Source organism: Callorhinchus milii, unplaced genomic scaffold, assembly GCF_018977255.1.
Source record: "Callorhinchus milii isolate IMCB2004 unplaced genomic scaffold, IMCB_Cmil_1.0 Scaffold6, whole genome shotgun sequence".
Classification (NCBI taxonomy): domain Eukaryota; kingdom Metazoa; phylum Chordata; class Chondrichthyes; order Chimaeriformes; family Callorhinchidae; genus Callorhinchus; species Callorhinchus milii.
The window spans coordinates 6237032-6253319 of record NW_024704747.1 but is presented as its reverse complement, the minus strand read 5'-3'; the positions used below and the strand labels follow the sequence as shown (position 1 = coordinate 6253319).

The window sequence follows — 16288 nt, the reverse complement described above, 5'->3', positions numbered from 1 at the left end:
AAACAAAGTCAATAAATGTTACCAAGATATATACCAAAATGTGCCTGAATATTTCAGTAATGTTTCACCTCATCAAAACAATTATGTCTGTCTAACTGTGCAGAGGCTGTGGATTCTTGTTGATTTATTATTGACTCTTAGTGCAGCAGCAATGACTGTTTAACCATTATATGATATATTCTAGTCTGGATAAAGATCATGAGATTTTTTTTCCTTGTCCTGGAAAGTAAACCTCTTTTCTTATCCCCAGGACACTATTCCCAATTAGCAGCACAATTAAGAAACAAAAAGGGGGTAAATGGCAGTTTGATTATTTTAGTTAGGCTTGGCCTTCAGTTTCTAGCAAAATTGTTGTTTGAGGCATCTTGTGGTCTTGCAAGTATACATTGAATACTTAAAAATTAAAATAATAACAATTTGGTCAATCACTCAATCCACAACTGTTTGTGGGACGCTGCTGTGCGCAATTGGCTGCCGCGTTTCACCCACAAAATATTCGGTCAATTCATTTTGCAGTGTATTCTGTGAAGCGCTTTGAGACGTCTCAAAGACATGATAAGGTGCTTTGTCAAATGTAAGGATTATTATTATTAATAACTAATGTAACCCAGCACTGAGAGCCAGTTGGCAACTCCGAAGGGTGAACTTGCAACTGCACAGATTTGATTCATTGTTGGTGCACTGTGTTACTGAGGCTCTATTGCTGTTGTAACAGTGCCTCCTAATAGGTTTTCTCAATATGCCATGCAGTGCGATGGTTCAAACGTGTAATTTGTTTCCCAGGATCTAATAAAATAAAATCACCTCCCCTGTCATATTGCAGTTCCAACTTTACTTTTCACAAGTAAAGCTCTGCAGTGTTCTTAAAATTTCCACTGTGACTCGGTGAGTTTGCGTTGCGACCCTATTCATGACATATCAAGCTTACAGCGTAGTTTGAGGCTTTCATCTGTTCAGATGGCCCTGCTCTAGAACCTGATGTTACACTTGCGTGACATTGAGTCGGCACAGATTGATAAGATTTGGCATCTAACAGGGAGATAATTGCCCGCTTTGTAGTCTAAATTTTTTTTGCTTGCAAGTCGTGATGTTTTCTAAATATACTGCCAATGAACGCTGTCAACCTTCATTTGAGGATCAATCTAAGAAGAGCATTGATCATCAGCCATTGTTGTTTTTTTCTCTCTCTCTCCATTGATGAAGAGATTAGTGCAACATTGTCAGATTCTGAGCTGTTAAATTTGGTTCTGTGATCGCTTTTTCAAATCATAAGTGTGACCTTGTTAGCATCTGGACGTATTTACATATTAAAAACCCCTTCAGAGCCTACAAGTGATGAATTATTGACAACAAATGAAATGTTTTGATAGTTAACGGCACAAAGCACGCTTAATGTTTTATGTGTTGCTTCCTAGCTAATTATGTAGATGACACATTTGTCAGACCTAGACTGCCATTATAAAACTGTTTCCAGAGGGGAGAAAAGTAGGCTATTCGTGGAGTAATTAACTAGAATGCTCAATGACCTGTGAGAGCTTAGAATGTCTGCCAATTCATGCATTGTTTTGCCACAGAAGCAGAGGAGTAATTAAATCCTGAATCATTCTGTTCCACTCAAGAGCTGTTTGTTAATAAATAGAGATGACATCGCTGATCTGGTGTTTGATGTTGGGGACATGACAGCGGCATGGAGTGAGCTCTGATTATCCTGAAGAATGTGTCAGCTGGGATTGATTTCCACTTTCTCATTTTATGTAACAGTTCCTGTAATGCAACTGACCCGAGCTAGCATTACCTTGTCATTTCACTTCATGGATTGGGGAAGATGAGCTGAAAATAGCTAGGTTCTGACCTTGAACCTGCCAGGGAAGTGAGGATATGTGCTTTATATACTAAAAGCTTGAGATGTCACCACTACAGAAAGATATGGGTATTGCAGTAATAAACCCTTGTCTTTTCACATTTATGTAAGTCCTTTTGTGTGGTAACCCTGATAACTCTGACCATTGCTGAGATTTACCTGGTTAAAAAGTGATACCACATTAGCTTTTGGAAATCTCATTTCCTTGCGCATTTGCTACTGATACATTTGTACTGCAACATTATGAAAGGAGAAAAAAAACAGTTATTTAAATATTAAAAAGTGAGAACTTGCAGACGTACGCTGTGCTTTTTTTTAGTTATACGTAGAATCTGCTTTTTTGTGTGCAAATGCGAGGAAGGCATTGTCATATTGGATGTTTCAGAGCATTTTATGATTAACAGCGAAGGTGTCAGATACTGGATTGTTGTTCAGTCCTGGAGAATAGGGACTGTCATATGGGTTAGAACTGCAATTAAAGCAATGTGCGAGTGAGTGAGCAGCATTGCCATGCATCTGACCAGCAGTGCTTAGCTGTCAGGAGACGCTAAATGCAACAACCTTCATCTTTTCAACATCCTGTCTTCCTTTATTCATCTTACCACTCATTTGCTTCCAGTTGCTGCTTTTTACGTACAATACAGTTGGAGGAGAAATTGATTATATCAGAACAGGGAGGATGAAAAATGCCAACACATTAAAGCTTGAGTTATTTCCTCCCGTTGTAGACTCTGTGTGGGCAGGAGAGGACATACAATAATAATAATCCTTGCATTTGATATAGCGCTTGTCACGTCGGGAGGACGTCCCAAAGTGCTTCACAGAACACACTGTAAAGTGAATTGACTGTATATTTGTGGGCGAACGCGGCAGCCAATTGCGCACAGCAATGTCCCACAAACAGTCGTAGATTGAAAATGACCAATTTATTATTGTTTTTTGTTTTGGAGGGATTATTATTAGGCTCTGTGTGGAGTAAGGAAACTTGCCCAAAGTTTCGCCCTGCCTGGAATTGAACTCAGGTCTCTCGCTTGCAAAGCGAGTGCTCTAACCACTGAGCTACAGGACTCCAGAATAGTGTATGTAACTGCAGATGGCACAGAAAACCTCAGACAAAAATTTACTGTTTGGATTTTGGCCAGCAACAGAAAAATATTACCATAGATGTGCAGCCACCTTGCCACACTGGCAGCTCATATGATTGGGACTCGGAACTAGTAGATTCTGGGTTCAAATCCTAGTGGGTCCAATTGAAAATGTCATCTTTTTGAGGAGGATGAAATGGATACCATACTTTAAAAAAAAGAAAAATCCTTCCAATCCTTCTGGACTTGAACTGACTCGGAGGAAGTTCCCCTTTTAAGAACTGTGGAAATCCAGTTTGCAAATTAAGACCCATCCACAATTCTGCACAATCGTAAATTTCAAGGCAAAATTGTCTTATAGGCCAAGACCAGGTTGAATTTTGGCCTTAAGAATTTTGAATGTGAATGCCTAAGATGGAGATCTTACAACTAGCAAAGGGATTTTACCCTTCCTTTGTTATCTTTTTGAAATGTTGCATGAAAGCTACCCTGCATCTCCAACTATTAATGATATTTTTCTTATGAAATTAAAATCGTAAATACATACACTGGCTATATATTTTCCAGCCTGGGAGGAGAGGTGATCTCAAATGGTGTCCTCTAAGGCGTCTGGTTGAATCCAGCCCATGCTGGTTTAAACTCTTTGAGACACCCTCCCGATGTGAAAGACACTATATAAAATTTGAAGATTGTATTGTATTGGTAGCACGCAAATTGTCTGTGTTTGCTTGTTGTAAGGGGCTGTGTCAAAATGAAAGGACAGTCTCAATCTGTTCCACAATGGGCACAACTCCATGGCACTGAACTGCCGGAAGGCAGAAAAAAAATGGCACTGAATTGTTCATCTCACTCGTAGAAACACAAAAACGTCCCATGTGGGGAGTGGAAACAGCGCTTTGGTATAGGAGGGGTGGGTGCTTCTCAGAGGCTTCAGGGCACATTGTTGGAGCTGAATTGAGGGAGCTGTTCACTGCCCAAGCGTTTTCTTTCACACGGAGAGCTAAGTGCGTTGAATGGTAATTAATGTTATGTGATTACTTCCTTTATTAACTCTTATACTGCATTTTTCACGCACAAAATATGCAGTCAATTCAAGGCGCTATATCAAGTGCAAGGATTATTATGATTATTATTATCTTTAATCTTAAGTTTGTCAGTGAATGATCACAATTGTGAAAGCGATTCACTACACTCACTAAGGACAGGAAGCCAAAATGGGGTGTGTTTTATCTTTTCCCCGAGCCCAATACAAAGCACTGTTAGGAATGAGAAGTATAAACCTGGCTTCTGAGTACCAGTCTACCATCAAAAACTTTAGTCTCTGGTGTCTCCCTGTCTGCTCTCACAGTGCAATACTGAAATTTACTAATATTAGAGTAATATAATTACTGAACAATCTGGAAGAGCTTTATTAATGTAATATTAACGCAAAATAAACAGCAACCACTTGCATATATACAGCACCCTTCACACAGGATAGCATCAAGAAGTGCTAACAAGTTATACATTTTAAATCCTTTAAAATGCCTGTATTTATTCCAGTGTCCCTTTATTTATTCTACCTTAACATAGTTATTATTTTCTACCTAGTCTCACTTTTTTTTACAGACTACTATTATCTTTAAGCTTCATCTTTCATTCAACTCCTGTCCACTTTGGAAGGCGGGAACAATGTTTATGTATTGAAGGCATTATTATTGGTTTAAACCCCAGGCTGACTGGACAGTTTTATAACCAATCTAATGGTTTTTATATTAAAGAAATCTTAAGATTGACAGCAGTGGGGCTGACAATCCTTGACCTGAAAGTGCTTAATGCTGATAATGAGTGGGTAATGTGTGTGCGTTGGAAGGGGTGGGGAAGGATATATTCTCAGGAACTGAACTGAACCGAGGCAACTGAGTTAGCTGACCGTAAAGAATGCATCCCACAACTGTCCTACTTTTTCGATTGAGGAAGTGTGGCAATGGAATGAAGCCTAGGGGAGGGAGGGAGAGGTAGAGTGGAGGGAGAGGGGGAGGGTGGGGGAGAGAATCTTAAAATGATAAATTAAAGAGATAGGAAAAGAGAACATGATGGTAATCGAGGATAATATACAATATGCGAGCAGGGTAGGAGTTAATAAAAATAACAAGTATATGGGACATGGTAACATACATCAAAGAGAGTAGATAACATATTTCATATTTATCTGTGTAAATTATGTAGTGAATATGGTATTAAGACAGTGAAGTGACACTTCAGTAAAAAGGTTTAGTGTGTATAAAATTTAAACTGACAGATTTGCAATTCCCTGAAGGAGATGCTGCCAGAAAATACACTATTTCTTTTGGAAGCTGTCTTGCTGAAGATATGGAAGAATAATGGGAAGAAGAAAACACTTGGGGGACAAAGCTATGACACAAACTAAAATATAGCTGAAATGTTATAGTTGAATAATATTCAGCAAAATAGCTGTCAAGGAAAGGAATATTTTGTGCACAGTGAAAATAGTTCTTTTAAGAAGTGCCATTCACTTAATTATTAAGATGTGACATTACTTTTTGCTCATTTGCATGATAATTATTCACTCGATGATAATTAAAACTGCAATACACCAAATAAAATTTGATTACCCAGTATCTAGCATTAAAAAGTACAATCAATTTTAATTTAACAACAGTTTGCTGAGAACAATAAATGAGGTGGTGAAGCAAAGGCTTTTAATGAAAGTGAGAAGGAATTTAACTTTCAACCACAGGTTCGATTAGAATTTGTGAATAAGATTAATTGAGGATTGACATTAAACTCAGAGAATGTATCTAAAATGTTCAAATTATTCACTGTCAGAGTACGTCTATTTCACCTACAGTGGTAACTTGTACAGGCGCTAAACAAGAGGAAGTAAAATGGGAAAATATAGTCTGATAGTCCACTGGTAGCACGGACTGTGTGTACTGTGTTGAGAAGGATGGGGTGAGAAAAATGTTTAACCCATTTGTGTTACTACAAGAATACATTGAACTCCGGGTTTATGTGATGTATTCATTTTAATGTGCCAACTTATTTAACTTGGATTGTCAAGGAAAATTAACGGACCTTAACTTGTGTGCATCAGAATTGCTTTCCGGGGGTAATAATCCCTTTTAAAAAAATAATAATTTGATCAATCAATCCGCAACTGTTGTGCCGGATTGGCTGCCACGTTCAACTCACAAAATCCACAGTCAATTCACTTTACAGTGTATTCTGTGAAACTATTTGGGATGTCTCAGTGATGTGATAAGGCGCTAAATCAAATGCAAGTATTATTATTATTGTCGGACTAAAAAGTACACGGTTGAATGCAGAAAGGATGCTATGGAAGGATGATTCTCCAAATCAGCGGTAAATATATTGACCAGCACAGAATACGATATGGCCAAGATTGCAGAACTTTCTAATTTGCTGCCAAACCATCTTATTTGTATTGCCCTTGACATTTCGATGTCAATTGCAATATATAGTAATATATATCATTGGGGCCAATTTGGGATTTCTTAATGGATTTCTTAATTATCAAATGGATTTCTTAATTAACAAATCAATTTCTAGTGGGTTCTCCTCTCGGTAACTGAAAATACGTGATACACGTTACTGTGACTCAAGGGAACACTGGTTTGAAAATAGATTCTCGTGTTCCCTCAACTCAGAGTGTGGCGCTTACAGATTTCTTAATTGAATAAACCTGTTAAGAAATTTCACAAAATTGACCCCGTTGTAAGTAAATGAGTTATTGAAAATTACTTATTTTGTCTTCAAAATCTAAATTATTGCTTGTTTTCACTTATTTTTATTACACATTATTTTGCCACAGATAGACAGTCTCCACTGTCTACAAATCTTTGTTATGAGATTTGTTTATTTATACCTTTCCTGTAAAACTGAATAAAATAAAATTAACAACAGCATAAATGCTATTCCAGCTGGTTGATAGACACATGATTTTTATGGTGGTTTAGTACTGTGTTAAAAGATGAAAATTATACACATTATTTGTTTTATATGTTCACTTCAACTTTGAGTCGCTATCATATTTACACCCAATCGAATGCTATAATTATGTTATTAAGCATAAATTAGTGCACAATCCGAAATGATTTGCGCGTGAATTCAGTGCCGAGATTTAATGGTCTAATACTGAGAAATCAATTTCAGGCAAACATTGTCTAGTTAATCAAAGTTTACGCTCAGACTTCACAGCCTCGGAAAGCACATTGCACAATTAAGTGTTTGTTTCCTGTAAAATACACTTTCGATGTCAAATACTCAAATTGTTTTGTTTTTTTCCCTACACCTGCATTACTGTCATCCACATAAAATCGTCTCGCACAACAAGAAAATAATAGCACATCCTCATCAGACTAGACCAATGTGTCCCTCCAACCCCAGTAAAATCAACATCTATGGATATCCAGAATGTGAAAAGTTTTATTTCCAGAGTAGCTGATGATTTCTGACACCTATAATGACATGTACATTAATTGGCATAACACTAACAAGACAGTCATTAATTTATTACTTAAAGTTTGCCCTAAAATGATTCCCCCCCCACCTCTTGAAAATTCTTAATTGTCTTTGGTGCATTAATTTTAGGTACAAAAGGTAGCAGTCAGTGGAAAATCTTGGAATTAAACTTATCTTTTGGTTTATTTAGCAGGTATCCCGTCACAGAAGAAACCACTCTCAACACAACCTGGCTGAGATCACGGGGATGGTAGACAAGTCTGTAAGTATTCTTCTACCGGCAGAGTTACTTTACACATTTTCTGGTTGAGCGTGTTTCCTATCCCATATGGCTAAACCAGAGGCTTATACTTGTTAAAACAAAATGAAAGGCTATAACCTGTGTTGGCATGTGTAAGTGCGGTTTGCTTGATAGAGATATATTTCCAGGCTACTGCCTTGTCTGGAAGTAGGTAGAGTATAACACACACTAATCATGCTGTCCGTACTGTTACAGCATCAATTTGCGCTACCTGGATAATAGCCATAGAGTCGTGTTGACCTCAATGTACCACCAGCACATTGCAAGTGACAAGGTTCCATGTCACTTAGATTTCATTGGAAATAGCCTGACAAAGGTACACTTAGGCATGTTTCCAGGGGGTTGTTTTTGACATGTTGATTCCAGAGTGGATACACAGTATGACATGAAGTTTTGTCTATGGATATAATCAACTAAAATAGAGAAGCTAACCTTAGTCCAGCTGACGGTAGTATCTTCCCTCATATTCTCAATTAATGACTTCCTGATGCCTCACCCCAGACTGTGGTTCCCTGAACTGACATCTTGTATTCTGTCTTTCTATATGTCCTTGCTAGGTCCGTTGTTTTTTTTACTTGCTTGCCTGTGCTACCCCTGCCTAAAAGCAGAGATCAACATCAGGAATGCCAAGAATTATCAGAATACAGCAAACTAATGCATTTCTGGACATTTCTAGTTTCATCCCAAATCTGCCTGAAGCAGTTACAAATATTTTGCAGCAGTTTTGCTAACCACGAACAGTAAAGTTACTTAAAGTCTTTCCAAAATGTGTGCTGCTGTAGCACAGGATGACATTGGTATAACAGTGTTCAGTAAAAATAGTTTCAATACAAATGTATTTCCCAATGATGACATTTAATAGGACGTGAAGTGAATTGGCTTTGATTTTTGTTCCCTTAAGAAATGGAGCCATGTTTCGTAGAATGTTTTGTATTGTCTTTTTTTGGGGAAAAACACATGTGTAAACGTCCTTTCATTCGAGCAGGCGAATGGGGCAAATTACCTAAGGACAGCATCACATTAGGTCCTTTGCAAATCTTACTCCACTTCATTATATAAGTCCTCACCCTGAACCCAATTCCTGCAATCATCAGCAGTATCATGTGTTCAATACATTCCTTGCTGGTTCTGTTTATTTTCTTTCTCATAACAAAGCGCTTTTTTTCTTACAGTCTCAAGAGTAACGTAATTAAGTCATTCACGTGTTGCGCATGTCAGGCCGGTTTACTAGATTATGGCAGATTATTTAACCCTATTGCTCTGCCTTATCTTCTCCATTCCCCCGTTATACCCTATTTCCCAAGCATAATACAATTTCCAATGGCATTTATATTTTGTTAGCACCTTTACCATCGTGGGGTATGGGTGCTTTACACCCCTGGCTGGGCACCCGAGTTTCCATTTTTCTTTTGATTCCATCTCTACTGCCTTCTGGGAGCCATGCATTCCACAACTGAACAGCTCTATGAAGTGATTTCTCTAGATTTGTTTTGAAATTGTGACAAAGTTTATAGTGTTTCTGTTCAGTCGTTATGAGGCTACTTTGCTACACTTTCCCAGTACACCGATACTTTCCCACCTTGGTCCTTCCTCACCCTTTGTCTTACATTGATTGCAGCTTATGATTTGAAACCCTCATGTTGAATGCCACAACTCTTCTCGGGTCACTGATGTCTCACGATACCAGTCTTGTGATCCTTCCTTGGCACCATTGACCCCCTTTCCCACTCTCGTAGTGCTGAGCAAGAGAAGATCGAACACCCATCAATATTGTAGGTGCAAACTTCAGCAATAACACCAGTTATTGCTGAAGTTTACAGTGGGAAAATAACACCAGTTGCTATGGTGGGAGAATCTGCAGGTGATGCTTCTGTCTCGAACAGTTAAACCGTGCAAGATTTACTCACTAATCTTCCCCACTGTTTTAGCTGTGGACTATTGAGAACACATAATCTAAGTCGGGGTGGACCAACTGGCCACATCAGGCCCACGGGACAATTTCATCCGCCCCCCCCCCCCAACCCCCACCCCGACCCTGCACACATTCCCCATTTTATCTTGCCCACGCGCTCCCTCCATTACCCGTAATTGTTATGTTATGTTTCTGGAAGGGAAACACAAAAATCTTGCTATTGCAGCCCCAGGGATGTTTCTCAAATACATCATCCGGCCCTCGGCAGCCAGAAGGTTGGACCACCCTGATCTAAGTGTTTAAATGGAAAGTTCATTGCTGTGTTTCTTTGGTTTCTTTTATTCATTTGTATCCTGTTCTGCTATTTCAGTGTTTACAACCCCTGGAGAAAAGTGGATTCCTTAATAAAACAAAGATAACTGAGGGAGGCAAAAAGCTGAGGTATGTTTAACAGCTTCTATTCTTTTCAATGTTTACTATGCATTGGCAGGAACTCAGTCCCAGTTTGGCTGCTACTAGGTTTGTAAAGGCACGCTACCTATTTTTATGCTAAATGTTCCACTCTATTGTGTTCCCTTATAATTTTCATAGTGATCTTCACTAATGCAATTAGCAAATGCAATCTTCAGTCCACCGAGCTTTCCTGTGTATTATACTATTCAACTCATCCAGCTCCCTTGTGTAATGCAATACTCAGTTTAGATCTGTCAGTAACTCGTGCTGACAATGTTTGTATGGAAATGATAATGGACTTTATGGTAATACAGGCCAATATTTTAAGATCACTAACCTTGAAGGGGCTTTATGTCAATTTAGGGTCATACTTTGTACCACTCAAAATAAGTGCCCAGATGTGCTTGCATTTAGTGAAGTATTGAGATTAAAATTGAGACGACATTTACAGTAAGCTCCCCTTTACTTGGGCGCTTATTAAATTTTGGGACATAACATGAGAAATGCGTTCTGTAAACTAATAATAATAATCCTTGCATTTGATGTAGCGCCTTATCACATCTTTGAAACATCTCAAAGCGCTTCACAGGATATACTGCAAAGTCAATTGACTGTATATTTTGTGGGCAAAATGACACTTTATGAAATTTGCAAACTTCACCCCATTGCTCCTGAAGAGATTGTTACGTCTCTTGGATGCTCCTGGAGGACCATTCAACAGCAGAAGGAGTGAAGCCATATCATGATTCTCCAGTGGTCCATTTGGACAGGTTGTTGGGAGTGATTCTGCGACTAACGGGAAATATTCATACCAGCAGGAGAACAAATTGTATTTACCAACCAAGGTCACCATGTTTACCGAGAATCACTGCCCTTTTATTCATTGGAAAATAAAGGAATCGGACCAAACCCAAACAGTGTGATACTAAGGGAAATTAAATAGGAAGTGGACCTGTAAGGTTAGCAGCACCTGCCTGCATCTGTGTGGGTACTGCTGGAACTGCCTTCCTCACTCCCTTTGTCTCGCTCCCTCCCTTCCCATTTTCAGGTCTCTGCTGAAGACCTTTCTTTTCGACCGCGCCTTTGGTCACCTTCCTCCCCCTCCCCCTGGCTCGGTCCCGGGATCCGTTACTATAAAGCGCTCTGAGACGCCGTCCGGAGTGGAGGGCACTATATAAATCCAAGTTGTTGTTGTTGGGTAAGTGGTTATGAGCATAATGATAGATGGTTCTATTCTATTAGAGATAAAATAAATTGGGAGCCCATTTGAAGTTTACTATCTTCATCCATGTTAACAAGGAATTCTATCCCTCTCTCAACCTTTACATAAGCTCCCAAACTGACTCCTGCCAGTTGGATGAATTATTAAATGGACTCTGATGTGACTTTTTTTCACCAGTGTGTGTTTACTATGGGAGTAAATGAAAATGCATTGACATTAAACACTAAGAGGTAAAACACAAATCTTTATTCTTAGTTTATTGAAAATATAATGTTAATTTGTTGTTTTTTCTTGATTCAGCTCGTGCAAGGATTAAAATGTTGACCCAGGCTAATATAAGTAATTAATTTTCTGATCTTCATGTTCATCAATCAATCAAGGATTTATCTATTGACCTTCATGAACGGTAGTGTCTGGGATGGGGTTATTTTGAAAATGCTGGAAAATGCANTTTTTTTCTGCTATGCAGAGGAGGAAAAACATCTCTGTTTTTCTTGAAGGAAGAGAGAGGGATAAATGCATCAGTGAGACTGAATTTCGAGTTCATTCAGAAGGGGATTCAGTAATGGTGCCAAAGTGAGCTGGCAGAAGATCAGACAGAAAGCAGGAGCAGGGTAGCTCAAATACACAACGAGTGGTCTGATGGAAACGTTCAGGTTGAAATAAGACAATATCAAGACTTCTATGGGTACAATAGAGGCAGGTCCTTCTCTCCTCCAACACTTCAGTAAAGAACTCTTATCTATCCTTTCCTTAATGTTTATATTCCTTTATTCTTACTTTCTGGCTGTACCTTCTAATCTTATTTAATGTGACTGCCTTTTTCTGTTTGTGTTTTAAAGCAACAATAGTTTGGTTTATACTTTTGAAGAATCTATACAGTGCTTACATATAATATATATAATATATAATAATAATAATCCTTGCATTTGATATAGGCCCTTATCACATCTTTGAGACATCTCAAAGCACTTCGCAGAATATACTGTGAAGTGAATTGGCTGTATATTTTGTGGGTGAAATGCATCAGCCAATTGCTCACAGCAGCCTCCCAAAAACAGTTGTGGATTGAAGTGACCAATTTATTATTTACTTATTTTTTTTGAAGGATTTATTACACCTCGAAAAGTGATCCACGAATCGACTGACAACCAGGTTCCTACGTACTGCTAGGTAAACAGAGATATGTGTGGAGTAAGGAAACTTACCCATCATTTTGCCCTGCCGGGAATCGAATCCAGGTCTCCCGCTTGCAATGCGAGTGCTTTAACCACTGAGCTACAGGACTCCATTCATATGTATATGAATGTAGATGCTCTGTGTTTACAATAAAATCCACAATAAGGCATCTGTGCGCAATTGGCTGCCACGTTTCGCCCACAAAGTACATAGTCACTACACTTTACAGTGTATTCTGTGAAGTACTTTGAGACGTCTTGAAGACACGATCGGGTGCTATATCAAATGCAAGGATTATTATTCTTGCCTCCTCTTTCTCCTTTCTTCACCAGATCCATTGAATTGGAATTGAGAAGAAAGTTGTGCTCTTGGCATGTAATCCAGCCTTCGCACTTAAGCGCCCCACGAGATGCTGCCCTGCTTGATGGGCGTTATATAAATGCTTGTTATTGTTGTACTTGTAGAGCAAAATACCACACTTCATATATATATATATAAAAAAAACTGGATTTGCTTAGTTGCTGGATTCATTTAATCTTCAAAATAGAGATATAACAAAATGTTTGATTCCTCAATTCAATGTCTATTTACTCCAAAATCGAAGGGGACGTGAGTAAGGCAGCGATTGAGAATACTCTGTGAGCAGGCATAAGCCTTCAGGGCTTCAGGGCAATAGAAGATGTTCGCCTTCACTCGCCTTTGACAGATGGGATACTTCCCCATCAACAACCTCCCATGGCCTAGGAGTTAGAATTTCATAACGTTTGCAATCACAACATGAATATTGAGCGCATCTTTTAAGTTGTGATAACTTTAGTATTCATGAGGCACTTCATCCATAATTTTCTAAATTTCATGGCAAAAACGTGTCCAAATGATGGATTCAGACGTCCAAGGGAATTTTATTCAAAGCTCGATGCAATTCCGCCCACGTGTTATTTTCAAACCAACTTTTTTTTTGCTACAGATGATGGGGATAAGAAAGTGGGAGGTCGCATCAGTATTTTTAAATATTTTCAGAAGTGCAAATGGAACTTCGCACAGATTTAGACTTTCAGCTCCTGATGAAAGTCATCGAAGGAATGTTGTTGTGAAATAAATAATTTACATTGTTCCTGTTGTTTTGAGCAAGTATGGCAATTTCGCCTGCTGATTTTTAGGACTAGCATCTGTTATATAATGGCATCAAGAATGACATTATGCAGCGTTAGAATTCCTGCTCCAGCTGATGTGCGTATGGGCTCAGAGAAATTGATAGTAACACAGAGTCTTTTGAAGTGGTCTGCAATGATCTGAAGATGAAGGTTCATAAATATATTGTTTGATTGTTTGTGAGTCCTTGCAGCAGAATATTTTTCTATTGACAATTAATAGAGAAAAAACAACAGCTATGTTTATTTTGGGTGCATATTGAACAGTGGTGCACAGGAATAAGGTGATACTCTGGAGGAGAAAGATGTTTGTAGCACACTTTGTATGTCACATTGAGTCAGTTTTTGAGTAGCGTTTGGTTTCTGTTTTATAATATTTCCACTCACTTCACAATTTGGTGTTAATGGTTCAAAACAATTTGTATTTGTTATATTTGTAATAATAATAATGCTTGCATTTGGTAAATTATCCGTTTTTACTATCAGTATCAACAACAACTGGCCTCTCAGAGAGCTGAAATCACTTTTCCAACCTACCATCTATATTTTATGTTCCCATCTCGTTTTGACGAAGTCTAAGGATGTGCATTCTCTACAGCATTAATTCTGGAGATATATGAGAAATGTACTTTTGAAAGGTAACCTGGAGAAGCTCTTTGGAAATGCTTACCAAATGGCACGATGCTAAGAGTTCTGAAATAACATTCTTAACCATATATTTTAGACTTAGTCATAAGTGTACTGCAGATCTGATGGGCGAGGCTCCAAATACTTAAAGTGAGCCTGTGGAAATATGATAATTTACGGGAGAACCCTTAAATGTTCTTAAAAGAGCCAGCACAGACATGATGGGCTGAATGGCCTTCTTTTGTGCTGTAAGTGTCGATGTTTCTAAGGCAATCTTTCAGGTAAACATCAATAGCTAAATCTGTACAATGCAATCAGTTAGTGCCTTGGCTCAATTTAAAAAAAAAATGACTCTCAACTCTATGCATGCAACCCTTTGTCATGATATCAGCTGTTTTTTTTGTTGAATTAAGCTTAGTGTCCTAACCACTGGCATTTCAATGTTACACCCCATTGGCCAAAGTTGGAACAGCAGAAACAGACAGTTACAAGGAAAGAGGGAGAGAGTTTCTGAGTTTCGGGGCGTAGTGGCTGAATGCAGCCACCGATGGTGGAACGCAGGGCACTTGGGACAAACAGGAAGCCAACACAATATGATTAACATTCATACAGTGTCTTTCATGTTGGGAGGATGTCTCAAAGCGCTTAAACAATGCCAGATGGAATGGACTTTGAGATGTCTCGACGATCTGAGAAGGTGCCATATCAAATACAAGGATGATTATTATATGCCTGGCTACTTCTCACTTGAAGGTTAGAATGAACTCTATCTCCACCACCTTATTCGGCAGGGAATGCCACATCCAAACAACACTCTGGGTGATTAAACATATTCCTCCTAGGTTCTTCTTCTGTTCTTGAGGCTTTTTATAACTGTGTCCCCAAATATTGACTGCCTTTCGATTGAAATAACTTCTCCCTATTTACCCTGATAAACACCCGCATAATTTTGTAGATCTTTGTCTGGTCCACTCTCAACCCTCTGAATCAATGTATCTGGCTGACCAACAGGAGGCACTGTTCTTCATTTCTCCCCCCCCGCTCCTCCCGCCCCGTTCCTCTGTGCCCACCCCCACCATTGCCTCCTCTCCCACCCTCTGTTGTACTCTCACCTCAGAGGGATGAACACCGATTCTGATGAAACTCTTGTTTTACGGAGGATTGAGTCCCATGCTCTCGCATCTACTTTTTAAAACATAACTATTAAATGGGATTGCTGCCTGGCAAGCTATCTGTGTGTTGCCTCAAAAGCAGCTAGCTCTTTGTGCTTTGCTCATTTTATGGACTGTTAACCACAGCCCAATGGTTAAGTCAGGACATTTTTCGAACTCCAAGGGTCTTGTCTTCTTATCTCCCTTGCATGACAGACTCAGTGCCAACTTGCTGTTTGTACTACCAGCATCGACACTAAATTTTAATCAGATGTAAATTAGCCTGTGGCGCAGTAGGAAGGCAGTGGCACTTCTTCAGCAGGCATTTTGTTCTTTAATACTCCAGAAAATTAACACACCAGACAGAAACAGAGAAGTGCCCAAACTCCTGACATTTTTGAGATCTTGGTTTACTGTTTCCCCTTTTTAAAACAAATACTCTTTGCGTGGTTTTCGATTGCTTTCTCAACGAGAACCGACATCCAAGTATCGTGAAAAGTGTAATTTCATGAAAAGTTAGCTCGGCTGGGAGACATAAACAGTGGTCTATTGATTTTTCATGTGGTTTTATCTTTGCTGCTGTTATTTTGTCATGGAATCATCTGGCTCAAAGTGTTGTCTTGCCCTGATGTCAAGTTACAGTGCAGGGGGCAGCACATGGACCAACAACAACAGCTTGTATTTATATAGCACCCTCACACAAGGGGGCGGGGGAGGTGACCATAGACACAAGAAGAAGGTCTTCAGGTGGATCCTGAAAATGGGGAAGGAAGGGACAATGCGGAGGGATAGAGGAAGAGTGTTCCAGAGTTTCAGGGCATAGTGGCTGATGGGCACAGGGATAGAATCATAGCCAGCCAA

At 39.1% G+C, this 16288-nt stretch overlaps 1 protein-coding gene across 1 annotated transcript in view; it reads left to right on the top strand.

The window, feature by feature from the left end:
* arhgap15 (Rho GTPase activating protein 15) overlaps positions 1–16288 on the top strand; it is a 317810-nt gene that overhangs the window by 25046 nt on the left and 276476 nt on the right. The window contains 2 exon segments of the mRNA XM_007896359.2: positions 7622–7693; positions 10015–10085. Coding sequence (XP_007894550.2) covers positions 7622–7693; positions 10015–10085 — 143 coding nt within the window.